The sequence below is a fragment of the Desmodus rotundus genome, chromosome 4 (genome assembly GCF_022682495.2).
Source record: "Desmodus rotundus isolate HL8 chromosome 4, HLdesRot8A.1, whole genome shotgun sequence".
NCBI classification, from domain to species: domain Eukaryota; kingdom Metazoa; phylum Chordata; class Mammalia; order Chiroptera; family Phyllostomidae; genus Desmodus; species Desmodus rotundus.
In genome coordinates, this window is record NC_071390.1 from 37,527,650 (window position 1) to 37,550,036 (window position 22,387).

Below are 22,387 nucleotides of genomic sequence, written 5' to 3' on the forward strand. Positions count from 1 at the left end.
CAAAATAAGATAAACATTCTCAAACCCTGTTTCTCCTATTTTGGTCTAACATTCAGAACATCACAAATGGATAGGGACAGGGAAGCATCCACGCCAGGGAACTTGGACCATTTAAAAATATCATTTCCACCACCAACTTCTTGTCTACTGCTTCACTGCAACACTATTAAGAATTTTAAGTCCTCATAATTTTCTGGGTTTAAACATTTTCTTAAAACCTACTACATGGAAGATTGGCTTATAATGACACCAGCTGAGGAAAAGGAGAGCCGAAGAGCGCTTGCATGTCAATGGCGGTGATATTTAACATTTATCGAACACATATAAGGGACCAGAACTATTTTGAGAATGGTATGGTCATCTCATTTTCACAAGAACACTATGAGGTAATTTCCTGCTGTTATTCCCCTTTAGAAATGAGAAAATGCAGGAATAAAGTGTCCCGGCAACTTGTTCCCAATTCCTAACTAGTGCTTGGAGTCTGGCGGGCTCTCCTGCCCTTCAAAAGGGGGTCATTTGTGATCAGGAGCCATGCCATTACCCAAGCCAGGACCCCACTTTTCATCAAACATATGAGGGCCGCAGAGCATGAATTTACCTTAGAATGCCAGGGTACTAATTTGAGTTCCAGACACTCAGTTAAGACATGTTTACATATGAAATCTTAGAGGTATGATGGTGGGTTTAGATGTGATATGCATAAATCCGTAAAAAGGTCTGCCGCAAAGGGACTCCAAGGGCATTTGCAAGTGAAAGAACATGACAGTGTCCAGGTCACTCGCGCCTCCCCCACTGCCTCGGAGACTAGCGTGCACCAGGCCCCACCACATGGTGACCCACAGCTGCACCCACCGGGAGGTGAAGTGCATCTGTGCTAGGTTTATCGCTGCGGTTGAGAATTTAAAGGCCCTAACATAACTCCAGTCTACATTTTCAGCCACATTTGCCACCTTTGGATTTTTGAATAAGAAATATAATCTAAAATTGTGCCTAAGCAATCCTACAGTTAACAGTTCCACCATACTTAAGATATCTGTTTTTGAACCAAGTTTTTAAATTAAACTTTGAAAATTAAACAAGATAAAAAGAATTCAAAGGCAAAGAAACTCGACAAAAATATTTGCCACCAATGGAGCTAAAAGACTAGTAATCTTAATACATAAAAATCTCATGTGAATTGACAAGAAAACATTAATACCCTAATAAAATAATAACCAAAGACATAGACAATTCACAAAAGAAGTTAAATGTTTACTAAGCATGGAGGAAAAAAGGGTCTATCTCATTAGTGATCAAAGAAAAGCAAGGATGGAACCCTTTTACAAAAAGATTCTTTTACTGAGTACAATATTTATGGTCGGCTTTAAATGTATCTTTACAGGAAAAAATTAAGTAGATTATCCCTCCACCTTCAGGGAGACAGTTAACACCTGCCATCAACTGTCTCAGAGAAAATACTATGATGTTGGACTTCATTTCTGAAAACTTTAGCAACTTTGTAGTGGTTCTGGAAAACAAAGGGTTAGTTGGGAAAGTAGATTTTCTCCTGAGCAGAAGGATAGTATCATTTACTAAGAGTGTGAGATTTATAATTTTTGGTTATGGACCTTTTGGTATGGTGAGCCAGGATTCTAAGCTCATGGGTTCTGAGCTGATGTCAGTACTTGCATGTGATAATTAGATGTTAGTTAATTAATGAGTTGACATTTATAAGATGATTTTTAATATAGGTAAACTATATACTTTTATAACTATTTTGATTAAGTGATATTATTTTTTAATCTTCTAAATTAGTCTCCTCTCTCTCCCTGTCTTTCTCTCTCTCTCTCATACACACACACACACACACACACACTTACATTCCTAACACACATTTTTAATGGGCCTACAATAACATTATTCTCTTTAGAAGAAAAATCAAGGCAAAAATGTCTTCTCTGGATGTCAGCGAAAGGTGTTTCGGAACTGATATGCTAAAGAAAGTGGGAGTCTTCTTCCTACTGGCCACACACATTCAAGAAGATCCCACATGAAACAGCAAAGAGAAAAGAAGGTTGCATCTGAGCTGTCAGATCCATCCTGAGGCTAAGTGAAATGCCAGTGTATTCTACATCTGAGCCTGATACAAACCAGTGTCTCCACGGAAAGACCTTCAGGGCATCGTGTCTGCATTGTGATAGCTCTGATCTGTTCTGAATGTAAAGTGAAAACAAACCTTTGCAAGTAGCAGGAACCATCCAGGTATTTTTAGGCAGTTTCATTGTAACCCATACCCTTAAATTGGGCATGAGTCAATTCTGACAGTTCTTAGAATTGTGTCATGAGGCTTCAAACTGCGCCTCACACAATGCACTCCCGCTCCTGATTACTCATATTCCAGAGTTCAAAGACAAAAGAATTCTACCAGAGAGGCTCACGCTTTCCTTCATCCTTTATATTAAATAACTCGAATGTTCTGACAGCACACCTCTCTTTAAATGTCAAGTCACATTTACAAACATCTAAATCAAAGGCCTGCCTTTGGCGTACAAGAGTTTAAAAGTGACTGTTTCTTAAATGCTGCCACTTGGTTCATATTCTATAAAAACATATAATCAAAGTAGTGGGGGGAAATGAATCAGATACCAGACGTAAGTGGGTTTCCTTTAGCTTTTGTTGACACCCTTCATACCTCATTGAATGCAGAATTCATCCAAGCCACCCCTTTAATTTGTGCACTATGACATCATATCTCCTCATCTCTACCCACAGGAGGACTTTAATATTTTAACTGGGTGAGAGAATCCAATGTCAAGGATTCTGTGTTGCCTCCTGAGGCCCCAGACATAATTTTGCTGGCAAAGTGATTACGTGACTGGAGCTGGAGGAGCAGGGGTGGATGCCCAACAGTGAGGGACCTTTATGGAGTTCAGACCTCTGATTCTGGTGTGTTCTTCAAAACTGGGACAAGAAAGAAAGACGGCAAACTGAGCTGAGAGTCCAGTCAGGGTTCCAAAGCGCCGGGGCAGTTGAGTTCATACACAAACCAGATAGAGGCCAGAAGATACACTCCCAAGATACCAAAAGTGTAAAGTAGAAGAAACCCTTCACATTGGGGATAAAAGGCATCAACTCCCTGCCTCTTTTTGCCCCGGTCAGTTTCAATCCCTCATCTAAATGAATGGTGGTGTTGGAGTCTCTGGAGAAATCATGGGAGCCCAGCACCCTGAATAGCTGCCTCATGTCTTGTGACCATGGGTACCAGTCAGTACTTCAGTAAAGACAGAACTTAAACCACATATAAGAGAAGGAAGCAGGACCACACATTCCTTCCAGAAGCTCTCTAAATGGCTAAAGACTAGCTAAAGGAGACTGAGCCGTGCGCAAATACATAATCAAAGTAGAACATGAAGAGTTCTTTCATTCTCACCAAAGATTTAAAAAAATAAAGTACTTCAGTCTCGAGACAATATTTTTGTTCTTATTAGTGAAATCCATCTTTCATTCATTATAAAAATGGTATCAACTATTAACTATACTGGATTTAAAATTCTAAAATGTGGTCAGAAAATGCTTTTGAGCAACCACAGAATCCTAGAAATACAGTAGGAATGGCAGCAGCTGGAAGATACCTATTCCAAGGTTTTTTCTGTTTTTTTTTCTTTAAATCCTCACCCAAAGATGTGTTTACTGATTTTAGAGAGAGGAAGGGAGAGAGAAGAAACACGGATCAGTTGCCTCCTGTACACACCCTGACCAGGGATCGAACCCACAACCTAGGCATGTGCCCTGACTGGAGACTGAACCCGCAACCTTTTGGTGCACACAATAACACGCCAACCAAATGGGCCACCTGGCCAGGGCCCCATTTCTGTTTTGGTTCTGCCATTATTATTTCAGACAACTTCTTAAGATTTTTAATTATCCAACTATATGAAATGAGAATTTTAGATCAGACATACAAAAGTCCAACTTAGCTTTGAATGATGAAAACTTCTGCAGAAGTCTGTGTATCTACTAACTAGATCTATGCTTTGGTCTAATGACTTAACAGGAAATTCAGTTTTTTAACTTCAGAAAATAGTTACACGTTTACTTCTTAAAATTATTGGAAAAGAAAATATTCCCTAAAAATGCAAACCTTTTTCAAGAGGTCCAACATATTATACATGGGTGAGAAGGAATGAAGTATACAACTCAGATGAACCTAGTTTTAGCTTATCACTAATGACCCAAATAACACCGGCCAGCAACATCCCACACCCTGCAGAGCTTGACTCCTGCTGGTGACACGGGAGAAATGACTACTGAGCCCACGGAAAGCAATCAGTAGACCGCATCATCATTCTTGTTCGCAGTTCATGACAAAACAGCCAGTATTACTCCACCATTTCACGGAATAGCAATTAAAAAGTAATATCATTTAAGGAAAATAATTCAAGTGCACCTACATTTCAAAGAACTACAGTATTAATAAGTGTTAAAGAAGCAAGAGAACTAAAGTTTTCATAGACAGAAAACAGAATCATAAGTTAATTGTTACTGGGTTTAGCCATACAGAGTAGCTGGTGTTTGACTATGTTTGCCATACCAAAATGGCAATCTCACATAATTCAACCTGAGCACTTTCTACAGACTTCTTTTATGAAAACCCATTATATTCATGATTATGAATCTATACATATGAATGCAGAAGTCACTTTAAAAAAAAGACACTAAGCCAGGATAACAATGAACCATATTATTTGATATTTACTGAGATTTTCTTTTGTCGCTGAGTTAATACTTTATCTCACAGCGGATCCATGAGGTAGGTACTATTACTAATCCATTTTCAAATGAGGAAAATGAGCATAGAACAATTCAGTACCTTATCCAAGACCAGCAGAGTTGACATTCAACCGCAGCCTGCAGTAACCCTTCCCTTAGCCTGCCAGTTGAAAAGAATGGCCACCTCCCAGACAAAAAGCAGAAAGAGTAGTGGATGCTACGAGCATATGGAAGGGTGAATGTTGGGGGCTCCCCCAAAATGGGAAACTGAGAGGGAGAGTTGCAGCATTTACTCATCGCTGTTTAGCAGAAAGGTGCCTGAGCCCACTGAGCAGAATACCCCCCAAGGTGAGACATGTCAGGTTATCAGGTTATCATGGCTACAAAGTCTTTCACTACTAAAATCATCACACTGGCTCTCCTTGTCCTAATTCCAGATCTAGAAGCAAACGGCTGATCATAATGGGACTTCCATATAGGCTTTTCAAATAGGAGAGAGAATGTACTAACCAAACATTAGGTTTTCATGGAATTGTAAATGGAAAAAATTGATGCTGTCAGTCTCCAGGGGACGTGCCTACTCTTACATGTCATGAGATCAAACCACAAGCTGCACAGCTGAGGACCAGGTGCGGAATACAGTGAGCAAGCTCCAGGCAGCACCCTACCATGAGCACGTATCCAGGCAGCCCGGTGGCCCCACTAGGCAAAACTACAAAAGCTTTCTAATTGTACTCTAATTTAATATGCTGCATCTCATATAAAAATTCATTTGAGTCCATGTTTATAATTACAACAAAGAAGGGAAGCCAAAAATAATATATTCAACTAGTTCAGTGTAAATTTTCTTTACCTTTCTAGAGCTTCGTGAATAGTAGGATCCGTAGTCACCCTAAAAACAAAGAAACAAACATTTAGCAAACATAAAAGAAGGTAATATATTTACTACGGTAGCAGTTTACAAATGCTTATTATCAACGGACTTAAGAACACAGGAAGTGTCTTAAAAGAGAACACAAAGGAAAATAGGAAATATGATGGGTTATAGTAAAAGACGTCTGCAAGAAATGCTTTGATAACTACACAATAGAGAAATTAAAGGAACACGAATAGAGGACTCATGGACATGGGCAACGAGGGGACTGACTGTGGGAGTGGGGGTGGTGAGCAGTGGGGAAAAGGAGGGACAACTGTAACAAAAACAATAAAAAATGCTCTGACATATGTACATCCAATCAATGGTGCTGATAATTTGAATAGAATTTTTAAACATGAAGTTGTGCCAAATACACAAAAAATATGACCCTGAACTTAAAATAAATATGCCCATGAAATACAACTCTAACCATTATAGTAAAGATAATGCAAAAAAATGTTTTCCTCTGTGTGAAAACACTGGCATCGTAAAACACTTTCCTACACCATTCTCCTTCACATTTATTATAAGAAGAATAATTTTCTCTCTCAAACTCCATTACCCTAAATATTGGTTATTGAGGTCCAAAATAAGGCATGTAAAAGCCAAAAACCTGACTATGCCAGGGATAATATGGTATCTATACTCTTATTAAGGAATACACATAAGGAACAAGCACCACTCTGAGTATAGGTCCTTCAAGATGAAGGTTAGGGCTGACTTTCTCCTTCTAGACAATGCTAACTTTATTCCACCTGGAAAAAATGCATTGTTGATTAGGACACAGTAATATGTGCAAGATGTAAATTATTCCAACTGGTACCAAAGTTTAAACATGTAAAATTGGAAGAAAGGAAAATTCTCCTTGTACCTTTAGCTCTAACAAAGCTTGCACTGGGTAATTCAATTCAACTAAAGCTATATAAATTGACACGTCAAAAATTATTTGATCTTTTCAGCTTTTACAAATCCACTACCAAGTCATAGAGAATTAAATCTGAAATTTGAAGTTTTTCTTTGAGGTTCCAATAAAGAAAATAGAAGAAAATAAACATTTCTAAAACCTCACTTTATTCTTGGTATCTTAGCCATACTTTCTTATTTAACTTTCACAATAGCTTCTTGGTTACTTTAGTGACAAAATGGTTACTTCAGTTACATTTTCTAACCATAAAAAAATATTAGGCATTGTAGAAAATACAAAAAATATAGAAAATAAAAGCCAATCATGATCACACCACTTAGAACAAAATTACTGTCTTCTGTTGTTCCCTGTAAATATACAGTCATACATACAATGAGTTTTAAATAAGACTAGGATAGTGCCACGTATCAGTATATCTTGCCTTTTTTTCTTAACCTTGAATCATTTTTACATATGATTGTCTTTAAAACACAACCTTAATAATTGCATCCTAATCTTCATATTCACGAGGGAAAATCTGTTTATTTTCCGTAAACATTTCCTAATATTTATTATATAAGTTGTTTTTATTTTTGTGTAGTGCATGATATGCTTGTGAAAAATCTCGACATTTTATCTGCTAATGTCTTTTAGTGAAATTTACCAAAATAAAATTTCTGAAGACAAGGCATACACATTTTCCATGTTTATAATCTGCCCGTGGAAAGGAAAACTAGCAGGGCAGATCAGTTCCTGTTTCTCAAACGTTCACCAATATATCTTCACATTTTCATAGTGAAAATGGTGTCTATTCTGAATTTTCATTATTTTTTCTTGTTATTACTTCTGAGCAGTTTTTTAAATTTATGATTATCCTGTATATTGCTTTAGGCCACTTTTACTTAGGAAGTTTGTGGTTTTCTTATTGATTTGTAAAAGCTCTTTATACAATAAAGATATTAATAATTTGTATATCATAATTGTATAAATATCTTGATTTGTCTTCCCAGTCTGTTATTTACATTTAGATTTGTTTTAGAATGGTTTTTGATGCACAGAAGTTTAAATTTTATGTCAACATAGCAATAATTTCTTTTGTTTCTTCTGTGACTTCTATGCTTAGAAAGGTCTTCCCCCGTTCAGTTTCAATTAAATAGTTACTTATATTTTCTTTTACTTGCCCTCCAATATTGCAATGATCTTTCACCCTAGGATCCATTTTCTTCAATCTGTGTAGAATTTTTTCTAGGTATGGCATGAGGCGAGTACTTAATGTGATTTCTGGTTACTCTCTCTATCAGCCTTTTTCCCAACATAATTGGTAAAATCACTTATTCCTTCTTGGTTCATCTGCATAAGAGTCCCTTCGAGAGCGGTTTCTTTGAGGTACAGTCTGAGCTCTAATGTCACTTTTGACACGTGGGTAAGCTTTTTTAACTTCTCTAAATCTTCGTTTATTTGTAACATGGGGATAACAATACATGCCTTCCAGTTTGTCGTAAGGATTAAACTAGATAATTTACAGTGAGCACTTACTTTAAGCCTGGCACAGCATGTGTGCTCAGTAAGTCAAGGGCTGGGTACCAGAGCCGGGGCTCTCTCTTTCTGCTCCTCTGACCCATCTGTCACTGCTTGTACTCAGAATGTAAACGTGCTAAAACAAATATTTGGTGGTAGAAATATCTCCAACCACTTTTTCAAAATTTTCCTGGCTATTTTCACCTGTTTGTTCTTTACATGAGCCCAAATCATTTTCATTTCAGTTATTCTCAGAATGCTTTTTTGCTCTCACAATTATCTCTTTCTGCCTTTTTGACTTGCTTTATTACATAGCCCAAAACTTCCAGAAAAATGTTTTACAGTGATGGTGAACACAGATATCCTTGTCTTTTAACTAATTAAAATACTAAAGATTCTAGAGTCTCATCATTAAGTTTGAGTTGGCTATGGACTTAAAACAAGTTGTCTTTAGAATACGGAAGACACATCCTTCTTTTTTTTTTTTTTAATTTTTATCTCCATCCCACAGAGGAAACTATATCTGAGAGGTAACATGAGTTACCCAAAGTCATATAACCTGTAAATAGAGGAGCCAAATACACACCCAAATTGTCTGGTTTCAATGCTTCTTTATTTTCCAAGGCAACTATGCTACAACCCTGTAATGCAGTCAGTCTCCGACCCAGCAATACGTTTTGTCCCAAACTTACCATATACACTCATTTAGACCTTATAAAATATCTTCTTATAAAAGTAACATAATAAAAGAATGGCTAGTGCTGACTGGTGTGGCTCAGTGGGTGGGGCATTGTCCCACAAACTGAAAGGTCACTGGTTCAATTCCTGTTCAGGGCACATACCTGGGTTGCAGGCCAGGTCCCTGGTTTGGGGTAACCCATCAATGTTTCTCTCACACATCGATGTTTCTCTCCCTTTTTTCCTCCCTTCCCCTCTCTCTAAAAATACATAAATTAAATCTTAAAAAAAAGAATGGCTAATATCTCAGCTGATCTGAAGAAATGTAGATCATCTATTACCCTCTGCTGAAATATTTCAGTATTCACCAGTGTTTGTTGAGAACGAATTTAGCTGGAATACCAGAGACATTGTAGGACTCCTCCCTAGGCATCCGCCTAGGCAGAGAGAGAAGCTTTGGGCCAGCGAGGGCACAAACCCTGAAGCAAAACTGAAACTCTTGAAAAAAGTTAGCAGGTGAGATGGAGATAAAAGTAGGGTAGAGGGATAGAGCCAGAGTGGAGGGCTTAAGTGGCACCTCCTGACCTCTCTTCTCCACAGGCCCATTAGGATTGAGAGTGCCTGGTGGAGCAAACACGAAATCAAAATATTATGGGCCCACCTGCCTTGCTTTTCACGGCCACCAGCAAACTCTGACCATGAACGTGCCATTTTAGAAAGGCAAGTGTTCCTTCTATTGGCCTGATCCAAAATAAATACATGTCTTTCTCTGCAGCTCTAGGATAGTTTAACTTGAGCAATTGTTGAAAAACTGACAGAAGATTGTGGAATTGAAGAAAGTTTCAGTTTCTAGAAACCTCAATCAAAGGGACCATAGTATGTCCTAGAATGAAATCATCCCAGACATGCATTTTCTCTAAGTCTGTTCCGCTGCCTTCTGAGAAAGCTCCTTTATGGGCCAGTTCTCTCCCTTCTCCCTAACAGGAACCTCAGGTGCCCCTCCCAAATTCCTCAGTACTAAAAAAAGTGTTTTTAATAAAAATTAAAAAACCACATTGGTTCTACAATCTTTTCCCTTATTCTCTCCAGAAAAGTTCGGAGAGTCTTGCTAAGACCGCATCTGGACACAAAGGTTCAATCAAACATTCACTCACATACACCTTTTTCTGTTAACCAGCTTCACACCAAGACCCTCCCCTCTCTCCCTTGACCCAGCCCCCAACCACGTTCCTCTTCCCTGTCTTCATTCTGCCAAACAAGTCAAAATCATACACTGTGAAGAAAAGTGGTATATATGAATAAATTTGGAATAAATTAAATAGAATTAAATTAATTATAATTAAATTTAGTTGAATAGAATTTAAATAGAAAATATCCTATCTCCTTTTCTCTTCCTATCCCCAACCACATATCCATGGCTCCACTGTGACACAAAAAGGCTTAGGTGTTCACTCTTGTCTTGACATTCATAAAAATGAAAGGCAGGATCACATGTCCAAGGTTTTCACATATTATATTATGAGAACAGTGGGGCAGCCATTAACATTGTTATTTTATAAGAGAATAAACTGATAAGCAAGAAACAAGCAAATTACCTAGAGTTATATGCTCAGTTAGTGGCAGCAACAGGACTTGAACCTTGGACTTTTACTGTGGAATTCAAAATTCTTCCTGTTCTCTGAAACTGACCCCACAGTCTCTAGAACCACTGGTTACTAAACTTCTACAATTCCATTACAGCCACAGAGGCAATCATGCTTCATTTCTCAGCAACTGTTCTCCAACAAGACTATTCTCAAGTCCAGGGTAATTACTTCGAGACTGTCCTACATAATTCTCATTTCTTCCTAGACTGAACAATCTCTTAAGGTAATAAGCAGGAAAATGTAGGTCAAATCATGCCTGAGCTTATAAAGGCAGAATTAAAGGTTATTATATTGCTACAAATGCTAAATAAAATAGACTGAACACCATTTTCAGTAACTGTATAGAATCTTATGAATAGGTTCTTTCAAATAATGGCTCTATTTCCAAGGATACCTTGAATTTGTGACTTTTCCATAACTGATTTATTTCTTGTGTATATATCCAGCTAGTCAATGTCTATTATAATAAAGAATTATTCCATCCATGATTCAAAATGAATATTCACCATTTAACTGTGTGAAAATCAAGTTTAGCTGTGTTAGTACCATCAATATAAAACGCTGATTTTCAATCTTTCTCATCTCATGGCATACATAACCTAATTACTAAAATTCACTGGCACACCAAAAAATGTGTTATATTTTTTGCCCATCTGACATAAAATAGGTATAATTTTGATTCATTCACACCAGACAGTTATTGTTATGATGGCTGTTGTCATTTTTTTATTTGACAACATAAGGGAAAAGAGGTCAGTGCCCCTGACTGGTCAGGTATTGCATGTTTTATAAATTCTCATGGCATACCAGTGTACCACAGCATACCAGTTAAGAATTGTTGATGTAAAATAATGAGTTAATCCCTGCATAGTACTTACCATGTGCTGTTCTAAAGGCTTTACAAGTATCATTTCGTTTGATCTCCACCTAACAACTATGAGGTTGGTACTTTTATTATCTCCATTATACATACAAGGGACTGAGGCCCAAAGAAAGTAAATAATTTGCCCAAAGTACAGTAAAAAGTAACAGAACTTAGGTTTGAACCCTGGTTGTGTGTCTCCATTGTCCACAGAATTTCAATAACTTGTAGTTTCCAAAAGACTTTACCTTGACATTAAGAATTAAGTATGAATTCAAAACTCTTCACTGTTGACCACTGCAATCAAGTATAACATCTTGAAAATAACCTATAAGAAAATATTATCCATATTGTTGCTTTTTATTCTTCCTTGAAGTAGCTGTTTTTATTTAGCAATAATGGTAATCACTGAGACCACTTATTATTTTAAAGTAGTGATTTGTTTGAAAAAATAAAAAGAAAGAAAACTGATACTTTCTCAAAAATACACAAAACAGCAACTAATCTTCTGGAGCAATTGGGCATTTAATATATGCCCAGCACAAAGTGCTCTTAATCCTTTAAATAATATGAGGTAGGAGTTGTCATTGTTCCCATTTTACAGATGAAGAATCTGACACTTGGAGTGATTAAACTGCCCATAGTTTCATGGCTTACATATAGCAAAGGCAACATTTTAACCCAATTCTGTATTCAGAGCCCTACTCTTAGCCATTCTATTCCCTTGCCCTCAATCTACTTTATTGGAATAATACTGGTTAAATTACAAAAAAAGCAACTAAAAAAATTTCTCCATTGCAACCATGCAAGACAATGAAATGTAATGTGTTCACTTACACTCATAAATGCACCAATACATTTCAGAGAAGTAAATGAAATAAAGCAATATGAACATCTTTAGGGAGAGAAGCGTTGGAACAGTAAGAACTTTCTTAAAAGCAATGTATCTCCCTTACCCCTTTGCATAATTAAAATTGTAGATTGTTTTGCCTTGAATTTGACATTTTATTTTTATTTCCATCAGGAAATAAGCCTGTTATAAACCTCAAAAAGTATAGTTCTCCAAATGTATCAATTCAAATACACTTGAATAAAGACATTCAACATTCATAATATTCTTGCATTAGAGAGTAAAAAACTTGTCACTGATAAACCAACATCCCAGGCCTACCTGGAGTCACATGATTCATTGCAAGTCAACCAACTTGTTAAGAAGAATCATAACTCACTTGTTGAACTCAGACCAACTAATGTAATTAGAATGAACTACTAGAAAATTCTAAGTGCCTCAATTTTTCTTAGCAACTTGAAGCTGGTTAAAAAAATATTTCTGTTAAAGGTGAGATCATATGGTATTTGTCCCTCACCACCTGGCTTATTTCACTTAGCATAATGCTCTCCAGTTTCATCCATGCTGTTGCAAAGGGTATAAGCTCCTTCTTTCTCTCTGCTGCGTAGAATACCATATGATCTCACCTTTAACTGGAACATAATCAATAAAAGAAAAAAGCAAACAAAATATAACCAGAGACACTGAAGTTAAGAACAATCTAACAATAGCCAGGGCGGGGGGGGGGGGGCGCGGACAGTGGGAAGAGGGGATTACAGGAACTACTATAAAGGACACATGGACAAAACCAAGGGGGAGGGTGGAGGTGGGGGAGGGAGGTGGGTTCAGCTGGGGTGGGGTGGAGGGATGGGGAGAGGAGGCATACAACTGTAGTTGAATAACAATAAAAATTTAAAAAATATATTTCTAACATTACCTATTCCATTTTTTCCCCCAAGATGATAGTTAAGCAATATAGAAAGGCTCTGTAAAGAACAAAGATAAGAACTACTGCTGTGGACAGGTAACAGATTTGATCCATGTATTCAGATGATATTGCTATGGTAACTCAAAGTGTAAATTGTATCACAATCAGGCAATGGCTATGTTTGATCACTAGGCTAGAATAAAATGGTAGATCAAAGTCAACTGCAACAAAAGGTGGCAAGGCTCATTTAATGTAGTAGTAACCTATCACACAGTGATGAAGAGTGCAAGTTCTGGAGGAGGCGAACCTGACACATAGCATCGGCTTCCTCATCTACAACAGAATGATGATTATGTTGCTACCCAAAGACTGCTAGGATTAAACAAGGTAATGCACACAGAGTACTTAGCACATAGTAAGTGCTCAATATTGGCAGCTGCGGGTGTTACCCACTTAGCTCTCTTGTTTCACAGACACAATAGGAAAATTACTGAGTTAGAGGCTAATTAAACCAACAGAAAATGAGTCTTGGACTTTTAAAATGTTTTCTAAGTGAGAAAATAAGGATAAAGGCTATTTCTGCCTTGTTCACTGTATCGCCAATAATGGACACTATGTCTGATAAATACGTAGCTGTTAAATACATATTGACTGATTATATGAATCAATGCACTAAAAGAGTTGTCTCTCTCCATGTAAGGCATACTGGAATCTTGGCAGGGTGGAGAAAGAAGGCTTAATATGAGAGAAAAGAGAGGGCACAGAACTGAAGTTATGTCCATGAATTCTGTAAGGTTATTGTCGACACTGGAACCACAGGACCCAGTCAGACTCTTCAGATTAGATTCCCCCAAATCGCTGATCTACGCACAGTGCTAAGTGTTACAAACTGACTGAGAAACACAGTATGAATGTTTATCTGCTCATGTGAATTCAGTTCTTGAAAACACAACTGAATCCTGAAAAGAAGTCCCTCACCACTTCAGCTCACTGTGGATCCGAAGGACACCTATTGCCCATAACGTTCACTTGGCACTGAAGTGCAGTAGAGAAGCCACTGTTTTAAGGTGTTTGTTCTTGTGATGTTAAATGCTTGTTAGAGCTTCCACCAAAAGACAGGAGTTAAATTCTGCATCTACTCTGTCCTCACCAGTTTTCAGGCATTATCTTGGCCTCTGCAGGGAATATGAAGAGGAGTAAGGAGGTTGCTCTCTAAGAGAGAGAGAGACATGAACAAAAATAACTTCAATGCAAGGCAGATCATAGCAAGTGTCACAGAGATGCATGAGGAAAGGTATCCAAAGAGGAAGAAAATAAATCTATTTTAAGCAATTAAGGCTTTGACCGTGGGCCACCTGGATGACACCACAAGAATTCTGAATAGACAAGAGAAGACAGCAAGGAAAGACCCGTTAGGAAATCAGAGGGGGGTTATGTAATTTGGGATCCCTCCAATGTGGCCAAGAAAAGAGAGGATTTGTAATCAAAACCACCTGTAAAGCCGAACATAAGGACAAATGTATGAGAGGACATCACAGGCTGTTGAGGAGGAAAGTAACATGAGTAGGGCTATTGATTAGGTTTGTCTGACAAGAGCATGTTAGGTGGGATGGAGACGGAAAGACATAAAGTAACTCCACAGTGAAAGGTTAACCTTGCCTGAGGAGAGGTCTAGCTTTTACCCTTACTCCTGGGAAGTGACCTCTAAGCCCTGGGACTATCCTGCCTGATAAGCGCGATTCTGTTTAACACTGGGGCTTTGGGCCGTACCACGGACGCTATGCTGATGTGATTTATGATGAGTGCTTGTAGCCACTTGGTATCAGATCAGTCTCAGCAGGGACTGAAACCCAAGGTTAACCAAGAGAGCAGTCAACAATGTCTTTGTGACCAACCAAATCAAAGTGACCTGGCATCAGTAGAAGTTTTGGACCAAGGCTCAAGTGAGTTCCATGGTTGGCAATAGTCCATGTGTGTTGTAACACATCGTTCCTGGGGAGAGTAAAGGTTATCTGCATGGCTCCACTGGGAGAGCGCAATGGAAGTGCAACTCTTCTGGACCCCGATCTATGCGCCTCTTCCCTTGACGGTTCTGAATCTGTGTCCTTTCGCTGTAGCAAACTGTAACTGCGTATGACAGCTTTCCGACTTCTGGGGGTTTTCCTAGTGGGTGGTCATGGGAACCAGAACTTGCAGTTGCTTTCAGAAGTGAGGGTGGTCTTGGGGACTTCAAAACTTTAAAACAATCAATAACACCCTCCATAATGGTGCAGGGGAAAGTCATGGTAGCATAAAAAACAGAGGTGGAATTGCAGAACTATGAATGCTAGAGCTCGACAAAGAAAAACCAATGAAAGTGGATGGAGATGTAATTAGATACATGAAACTAAAAAGAGTTAGCCTAAAAGAAATCAACTAAATTATTAATAAATGATAACTGGGACATCAGAAGGAAGAGCTAGTTTGAGAAGGAAAGCAAGGTGAAACAGGGAAAATGAGATTGTGGGTACCTCCAGTCCCTTCCTCCCCTGTGCACACAGGCCAATGCCCCCACTGAGAGGTGAACTCTGTTCCATCGCCCCTTAGATCTTGCCTGGCCAGCAGAACGTGGTAGATGCAGTACTGTAATGGGTGTGGAATGAGGTTCAGGAGGGGTGTAGGTTGAGAAGCCCCAAAACCTCCACTAAAAGGACTAGGGGTAGGGGAAGGGAACAGGGCCATTGGGAGTGACTTTGCATATCTAAAGAACTTGGCCAGTGTTTTAGTAATGCTAACAGCTGTGCCTGCTGCACTCAGAACCAGGGAGATGGGTGTGATTCTAACCCTTGATGCAGCTGGAGGTGGTCCCCAGGTTACTGCACCTGGGCAAGAGGCTTGGCGGTGGTTGCCCTATGTCATGTGGCCACGTTTGGCTGGACTAACAACGGCAGCCAAAAAAGGCAGAAGAAACCAGATTACTAGCAGGTGTAACCTTTTGTGGAAGGAGTTGGAAATGGGGTTATGGATGAAGATACTTGCTGAGGATTTAAACTCAAGTGTGGCGCAGTCATAAGGACTTAACCATGTAGCTTGGGAAGAAGAGCTCTGGACCATGTGGCTTGGAAGGAGAGTAGGAGAGTCATGAGAATGTCTCTCTCTCTCCCTAGCTCGCTCTCTCTCTCTCTCTCTCTTTCTACCAGCCATACAGGGATCTTGGCCATGCAGTTTGAAAGGAAGCAGAAGGACCCTCACCAGCCCACCATTAGGACAGGACATGAGGTTTTGGATTAAGAGTGGGAACCTAGCCGAGCACAGACTGGAAGAAGCCAGAACATTAAAGTGGGAATCTGCCTAGCTAAGCTACAGACTTCTATTTCTTTTCCTGAGAGAGGGTACCTCTGACTGGCCTGGTTTGGCAAGGGGAGGCAGGACTGTGTGTGTCTGTGGGTGTTTCCTTTGTTTTTAAGGGAGTGGGATTGAACAGAATTCCACCATTGTTCTAAATCTAACTTTTAAATAAATAGTTCCTTTCTTTTTCATAAGACTCTGGCATTGGGATTCATATTATTATTTTTCTGGTGGGGGGCAATAGAACCTTGAGTGGTTGTATTTCAATACTGTGCCCACTGTGGTTCTGGCCTTGAAGAGGACAGGCAGGCCCGACTTCCTGCCTTTTGGCACCTGAGCCACCATATAAAGCAATTCAGGTCACTCTACTGAGAGACAGGCCACAAGGTAGAACTCTGAGGCATGAGACATGTGAACGAAGAAGCCACCGTAAGCATACAGAGCAGTGGGGCCTTCATATGACTGCAACGGCAGGAGAGACCCCAGGCAAGCACGCCTTGGTGCCAGCAGAGATAATAAACGGTTGAGTCACTGCACTTAAGAGTGTGCTGTTATGAATAGATAATTGAATTGCAAAACAGTAAATATAATTCAACTAAATCATTTCCCCTAACTACTTTCTTTATTTAGAAAGTATATGATCCTCCAAGACAGTGGAGGTCAGGAATAAGAAGTATAACTAATTAAAATCCCCAGATGACACAAAGAGCATGAGAACATTTTGCTATGTGGCTACAGATGATCAAAATCCATTTATTTTCCAAAGTACCTCATTTATATGTAAGGAGCCACTAAGGATAATGTGCTCAGTCAGGTCTTTGATTATACCTGATCATCCTTTCCCCCCACTACCTGTCTCCATCTTTCCAGCTTATTAATATCTTCACTCTCATCCTGGTTGATAAATTGCTGTGAGGCCCGCTTAGTTCTGTGTTATTTGCACTCACACGAGAAAGTAACTCATGCACACACACACACGTGTTCACGGAATAATACTTTTCTTAATTTTTATTTTGCTATGTTAAAAGTCTTTAAAAGAGTTATGATTCTTATAAAATTATGGCAGTTTGGGCTCTGGCCAGGTGGCTCAGTTGGTTGGAAGACCGTCCCATACACCAGAAGGTTGCGGGTTTGATTCCCAGTCAGGGCAAGTTCCCTCTCTTTCCCTCTCCCTCTCTTCCCTCTCCCTCCCTCCCTCTTCTCCTCTCTATAAAAGTCAATAAATATATTCTTGGGTCAGGATTAAAAAAATTATGGCATATTGGTTTTAAAAAGTGAGATAAAGTATTGGTTAAAATAATACCTGGGACATAAATAGGTATTTTAAAATGCTGAATGAATAAGTAAATAAACAAGCTGTGTACCATTCAAAGTTTACAATGACTGTCAGATTTTGTGTGAGCACGTTATAGAAAATCAGGGGTTCTTAACCGTATTTTAGAACATGGACCCCTTTAGCAGCTGATAAAGCCTCTGGAGCCTGTCTTGAATTAAGGCTTTTAAAGGTGTAAAATAAAATAGGATTGCTAAAGAAACCAAATGTAGTGAAATTCAGTTATCGAAATGCTTTTAAAAACAAATTTGTGATCAAATGAAGGCATCTGTATTAATGCATTAAATTGTACAATCTAGTGGCAGGTCTAATAACAACTGTAATTTTGAAGTAGCTATGATATTTTCACAACTGTACCATAACATGAAAATATTCATAATTACTATTAATACTACTGTAGCTTCTTACCTACACCCATAATTAAAGAAAAAGCTGGATTTTGACTTAGAGATTACTGAAATGAGGTAATTTTTTCACATCAACATTCGGGGGCCTTGTCAGTCCTATTCACAGCCCTTCAGTTGGAAGCCCTGCCGTAAAGCATCGGCATGCCTGCTGTTAACTGCACTCATCACACAGATCTTCCAGAACACTGGGCCTTGGTGGCTGTGCCACACTAGTAACCCTGGCAGTTTCAAAGGTGGGAGGAGTCACTGGTTTTAAAAGACAACGGGAGCCCTGGTTACTCTGGCTCAGTGGATTGAGCACCAGCCTGCTAACCAGAAGGTCACTGGTTTGATTCCCAGTCAGGGCTGCAGGCAGATCCCTGGTTGTGGGCCTGTGAGAGGCAACCAATTGGTCGATATTTCTCTAACACGTCGATGTTTCTCTCCCTCTCTTTCTCCGTCCCTTCCCCTCTCTCTAAAAGGTAAAATAAATAAAATTGCTTAAAAAAAACCAATGGGAATAGGGTTACGGGGTCTAGTGGGGAGTGTTAAAAAGCACAAAGGCCTTGGGGTGTCAGGACCATTCGAGGTTATGGCAGCGTCAAGTGTAAACTCCTGCGTACGGACTGAGGACTGGCTCTGAAGAGACCAGGATGATGTCAGGATGGTTTACAAGACATCCTCGTAGAAGTAAAAGTGGGGCCATGAGATTGGATGAGGGGACTTACAAAACTAAAAACAGGACAGAGAAGGTCAGGGCTTTACCACGTTTAGGGAGAAAGGTAAAGGAACGAAGAAAGAGAAGTTTGAAAGCGATGAATGAGAAATAGTAAATGCTTTATTCATGTAGTCTGGGAGCACAGGAGAAACAAGAAAGTTCAAATCAGGACTGTGGATTAGCTAAGAAACCCAACTTAAATAGAGAACCTTATGCATCACCATAAGAGGAATTTAACTATAGCAAGAAATTACCAAATCAAATATCAACCTCTAGAAAAACTATATTTATCTTCAGTTTAAGTTTTCTGTTAAGTATTGACTCAAAATCCATCAAGAGGGGAACACAGCAGGTAAAGGAAGATAATATATCATAAAAAATTCTATTGAACCTCATTATCTTTGGCCATTTAAAAAGCAGGGCACCTGTATTATGCTGCCAAACACCTCTATACGGGGACTGAAGGACTGCAGATCATAAAGATTAAGGTTCATAAATCCTTGTTGAGTCTGAGCAGATTCCATCTGCTTGTGAGCAAATGGAATCTTTGGTAGATGGTGTAAAGGCAACTAATGTTATGCCAATGTCTTGCATGTAATTTTAAATCTGAAAATAAGAAAACAAGCTCATTATTTATGGCCTTGTTTATCTGACTTCTTTGACATGAATTAATCTTCGATTTGGTTTGGAGTTTGCCCTCTGGGTAGCCATCATCAGCTGGGTGACTCTGAATCCCACACTTCCTACTTATTTGTACTTTCATTAATGTATACCTAAATCACACTTTCTATGTACAGGGTCCTGTTTCTACCAAACTCTACATACCTCTTTTATGCAACTGCACTTGGCGAAACACTGTTTGGTTTTACATTAATCTCTCAGCTGCCCCATGATTATCCAGGAGCAAGTCATATGCTTGCCAATTGTCTGAAGTTGTGAATTATAACCCCATGGTTCTATGCTGAGTCCCTACTCTGTCATAGAAGGGGCTAGATTCACACGTCCCACAAGAAAAAGCTTCACTGGAAGACTGTTGGAGAACTCCCATATGACACAGCTTCAAGAAAACAAAAACAAGGAGTCCCAACGTCCTCCCATAACTTCAGAGAGGGGCTTGGTGATTGTCTTAGTTTCATTCAGGCTGCTCGAACAGAATACCACAAACATGTCACAGTTCTGGAGGCTAGGTAGTTAAGGTCGTGGTGCCAACTGATTTGACGTCTGGTGACAGTGTGTCTGCTGGTTCATAGATGGCCATCTTCTCACTGAGTCCTCACATGGTGGAAGGAGCTAGGGAGTTCCATGGGGTGTATTCTATACGGGCACTAATCTTATTCTTTTACAAGGGACCTAATCACCTCTCAAAAGTCCTACCTAATACCATCATCACATTGGACATTAGGTTTCAACATATGAATTTGCAGGGGACACCAACATTCAGACTATAGTAGCAATTTTAAAAACAATTTAGACCAGACTGTAAAACTAAAATTGTAAAACTTGAGGTTCAGTCTTTTTTAATCTCAAATATATATCCAATTTACTGAATTATTATCACAACACTTTTCCTGCTTGTCCCTGTGACAAAATAATAATGTATCACTCTATCATGGTAAAAATAAGAAAGGTTATTTGTAGATAACTGACATAATTTGCCTGACATTTCTCATAGGTTAGGGGTTTCAAAATGATTGCTAAAGGGTTGGAAATATCAAAATGTTTTTGAATAGTATGTTTAAAACCTCTCTTCAAACAAGGGATTTGCCATTTTACTGAAAATAGTTTCTCTGCTTTTTTCTTTCTTTTGTAAAGCTACACTGAGCAATGAGTCACCAGGTGATTTCCTGTATTTCTGAGTTCCATTTCAAAGACCAAAAAAGATTCTTCCTCCTCTTTGTCTCTCACATGTACCTGAGCTGCTATTGTTCAAGGTCATGAAGAAGCCATGGTTAGAACAAAAACCTGTTTATTTGGCAGGGAGTGTTAGCACATGGGAGTTTATATGCATGTCAAACATTTAAGGCAATTTAAATATTTAGCATCTCCAGAGATTAAATTAAATGGCTGCTAAAACCAAGCTTTTAAAGCAGCTCTCATTTCTATTTAATTTATTTGAATAAAGGGTAACAGACATCATATTTAAAATATCTGTTGGAGATAACTAGAATATTAAAATATTCTGTTTTATTTTTCATTATTAGACTCCTAAACAAACATCATTCAAATTTACTAACATCTCCAGCTAGCTAATATTGAAAAATACATAATGGTGGACTGTTGCCATGGTAACACCTCTACAACTACACATTTTCTATGGCAACACAGGCCCCATGGAATACTAATGAAAATCCATAGCAACAGAGAGTTAAAGAGGTGATGTCTGGAAACCAAAAAGCTCATGTTACATTTATTACAAGCGCTAAGGATGGATGCCTTTGTGTATTCTATAAACAATGTCTGTGTTCAAAGACATATCAGCTACAAAATAGAAAAGGCATATCTGAAATATTTCCAGAAAAATAACTAATGCCTATGATATTTAAAGAATTCACATTAATGTACTATTAAATGTGACAATATTTAACTCATTTTAAATATACAGAATCATAACTTTTTACAAAAATGGATATATGTTTCCCCAGTTGCAGAAGACTTACATGTCACAATGCAAAGTGCGCCCTAGAAGCAACGAGGAGCACCTTGTTTAAATCTCCTTCTTTCCCCAGCTCTTGCTCTTCTCGAGGCTTCCAGCTGTGTAGCCATGATCACTTACACTAAAGCCTCAGGTTGTCCTTTGCAAAAGCATGTTATATTCAAAGGACATAAAGCTCCCGTGATTTCTATCCTATCACTTACCAGCATATCAATGGGCACCAAACATTTAATCCGAGTGTCAGTTTCCTATCTGTGACAGGGCATTATACCTGCCTCCTCTGCACTAATTTGCTACAAAACGTGCTAGATATGTAGGAGCACTCTGGGGGAAAAATTAACCTTACTGTCTTAGATAAAGAAAAAGAACTGAAATGTCCCTCTTTATATTTTTATTTAAAAACATGAGAGTTAATACAAAGATCCATATAAAAATCCATACACACTACAAACTGTTTTGATACACAATTATTAATTGAGCACCTATTATGTAGCCAGTTACTGGTGTTAAAGCAAAGAAGAAGACAGGTAGACCACTGCATTCACAAAGGTTATGTTCTAGCAGAAAACAAGAAAATAAATAAACAAAGATGACTAAGAATTGTGAAAGTGCCACAGAGGACACAATCAGAGTGAAGTGATTAGAAAGGATTTGTGAGAAGAGATGGCTAGCTTAGGTCAAGTTGTAGGCCAGACCTCCCAGAGGAAGGAAGAAAAACTAGGAAGTGAGATTTCAAGGGTTTGAAGGAGCCAGCCATGGAAAGACAGCAACAGACAGTCAAGTTGAGCGAACAGCCATCGTAAGACCTCAGAGTAGGAAGGTGGATAATGTATTGACAAAACAGCACAGATTAGTGGGGCTAAAGAGAAGAGACTAAATAATATGGAAACCAAAAGGGAACCAGGACCAAAGCAAGGCCCTGGTAGGAACTTGTGTCATT

General features: G+C 38.7%; 1 protein-coding gene across 1 annotated transcript in view; it reads right to left on the reverse strand.

The window, feature by feature from the left end:
* The window catches only part of ANK3 (ankyrin 3), a 616,244-nt gene that overhangs the window by 508,460 nt on the left and 85,397 nt on the right, over positions 1-22,387 (reverse strand). The window contains exon 2 of the mRNA XM_053922530.2: positions 5,603-5,641. Coding sequence (XP_053778505.1) covers positions 5,603-5,641 — 39 coding nt within the window. The remainder of the gene's footprint in view (positions 1-5,602; positions 5,642-22,387) is intronic.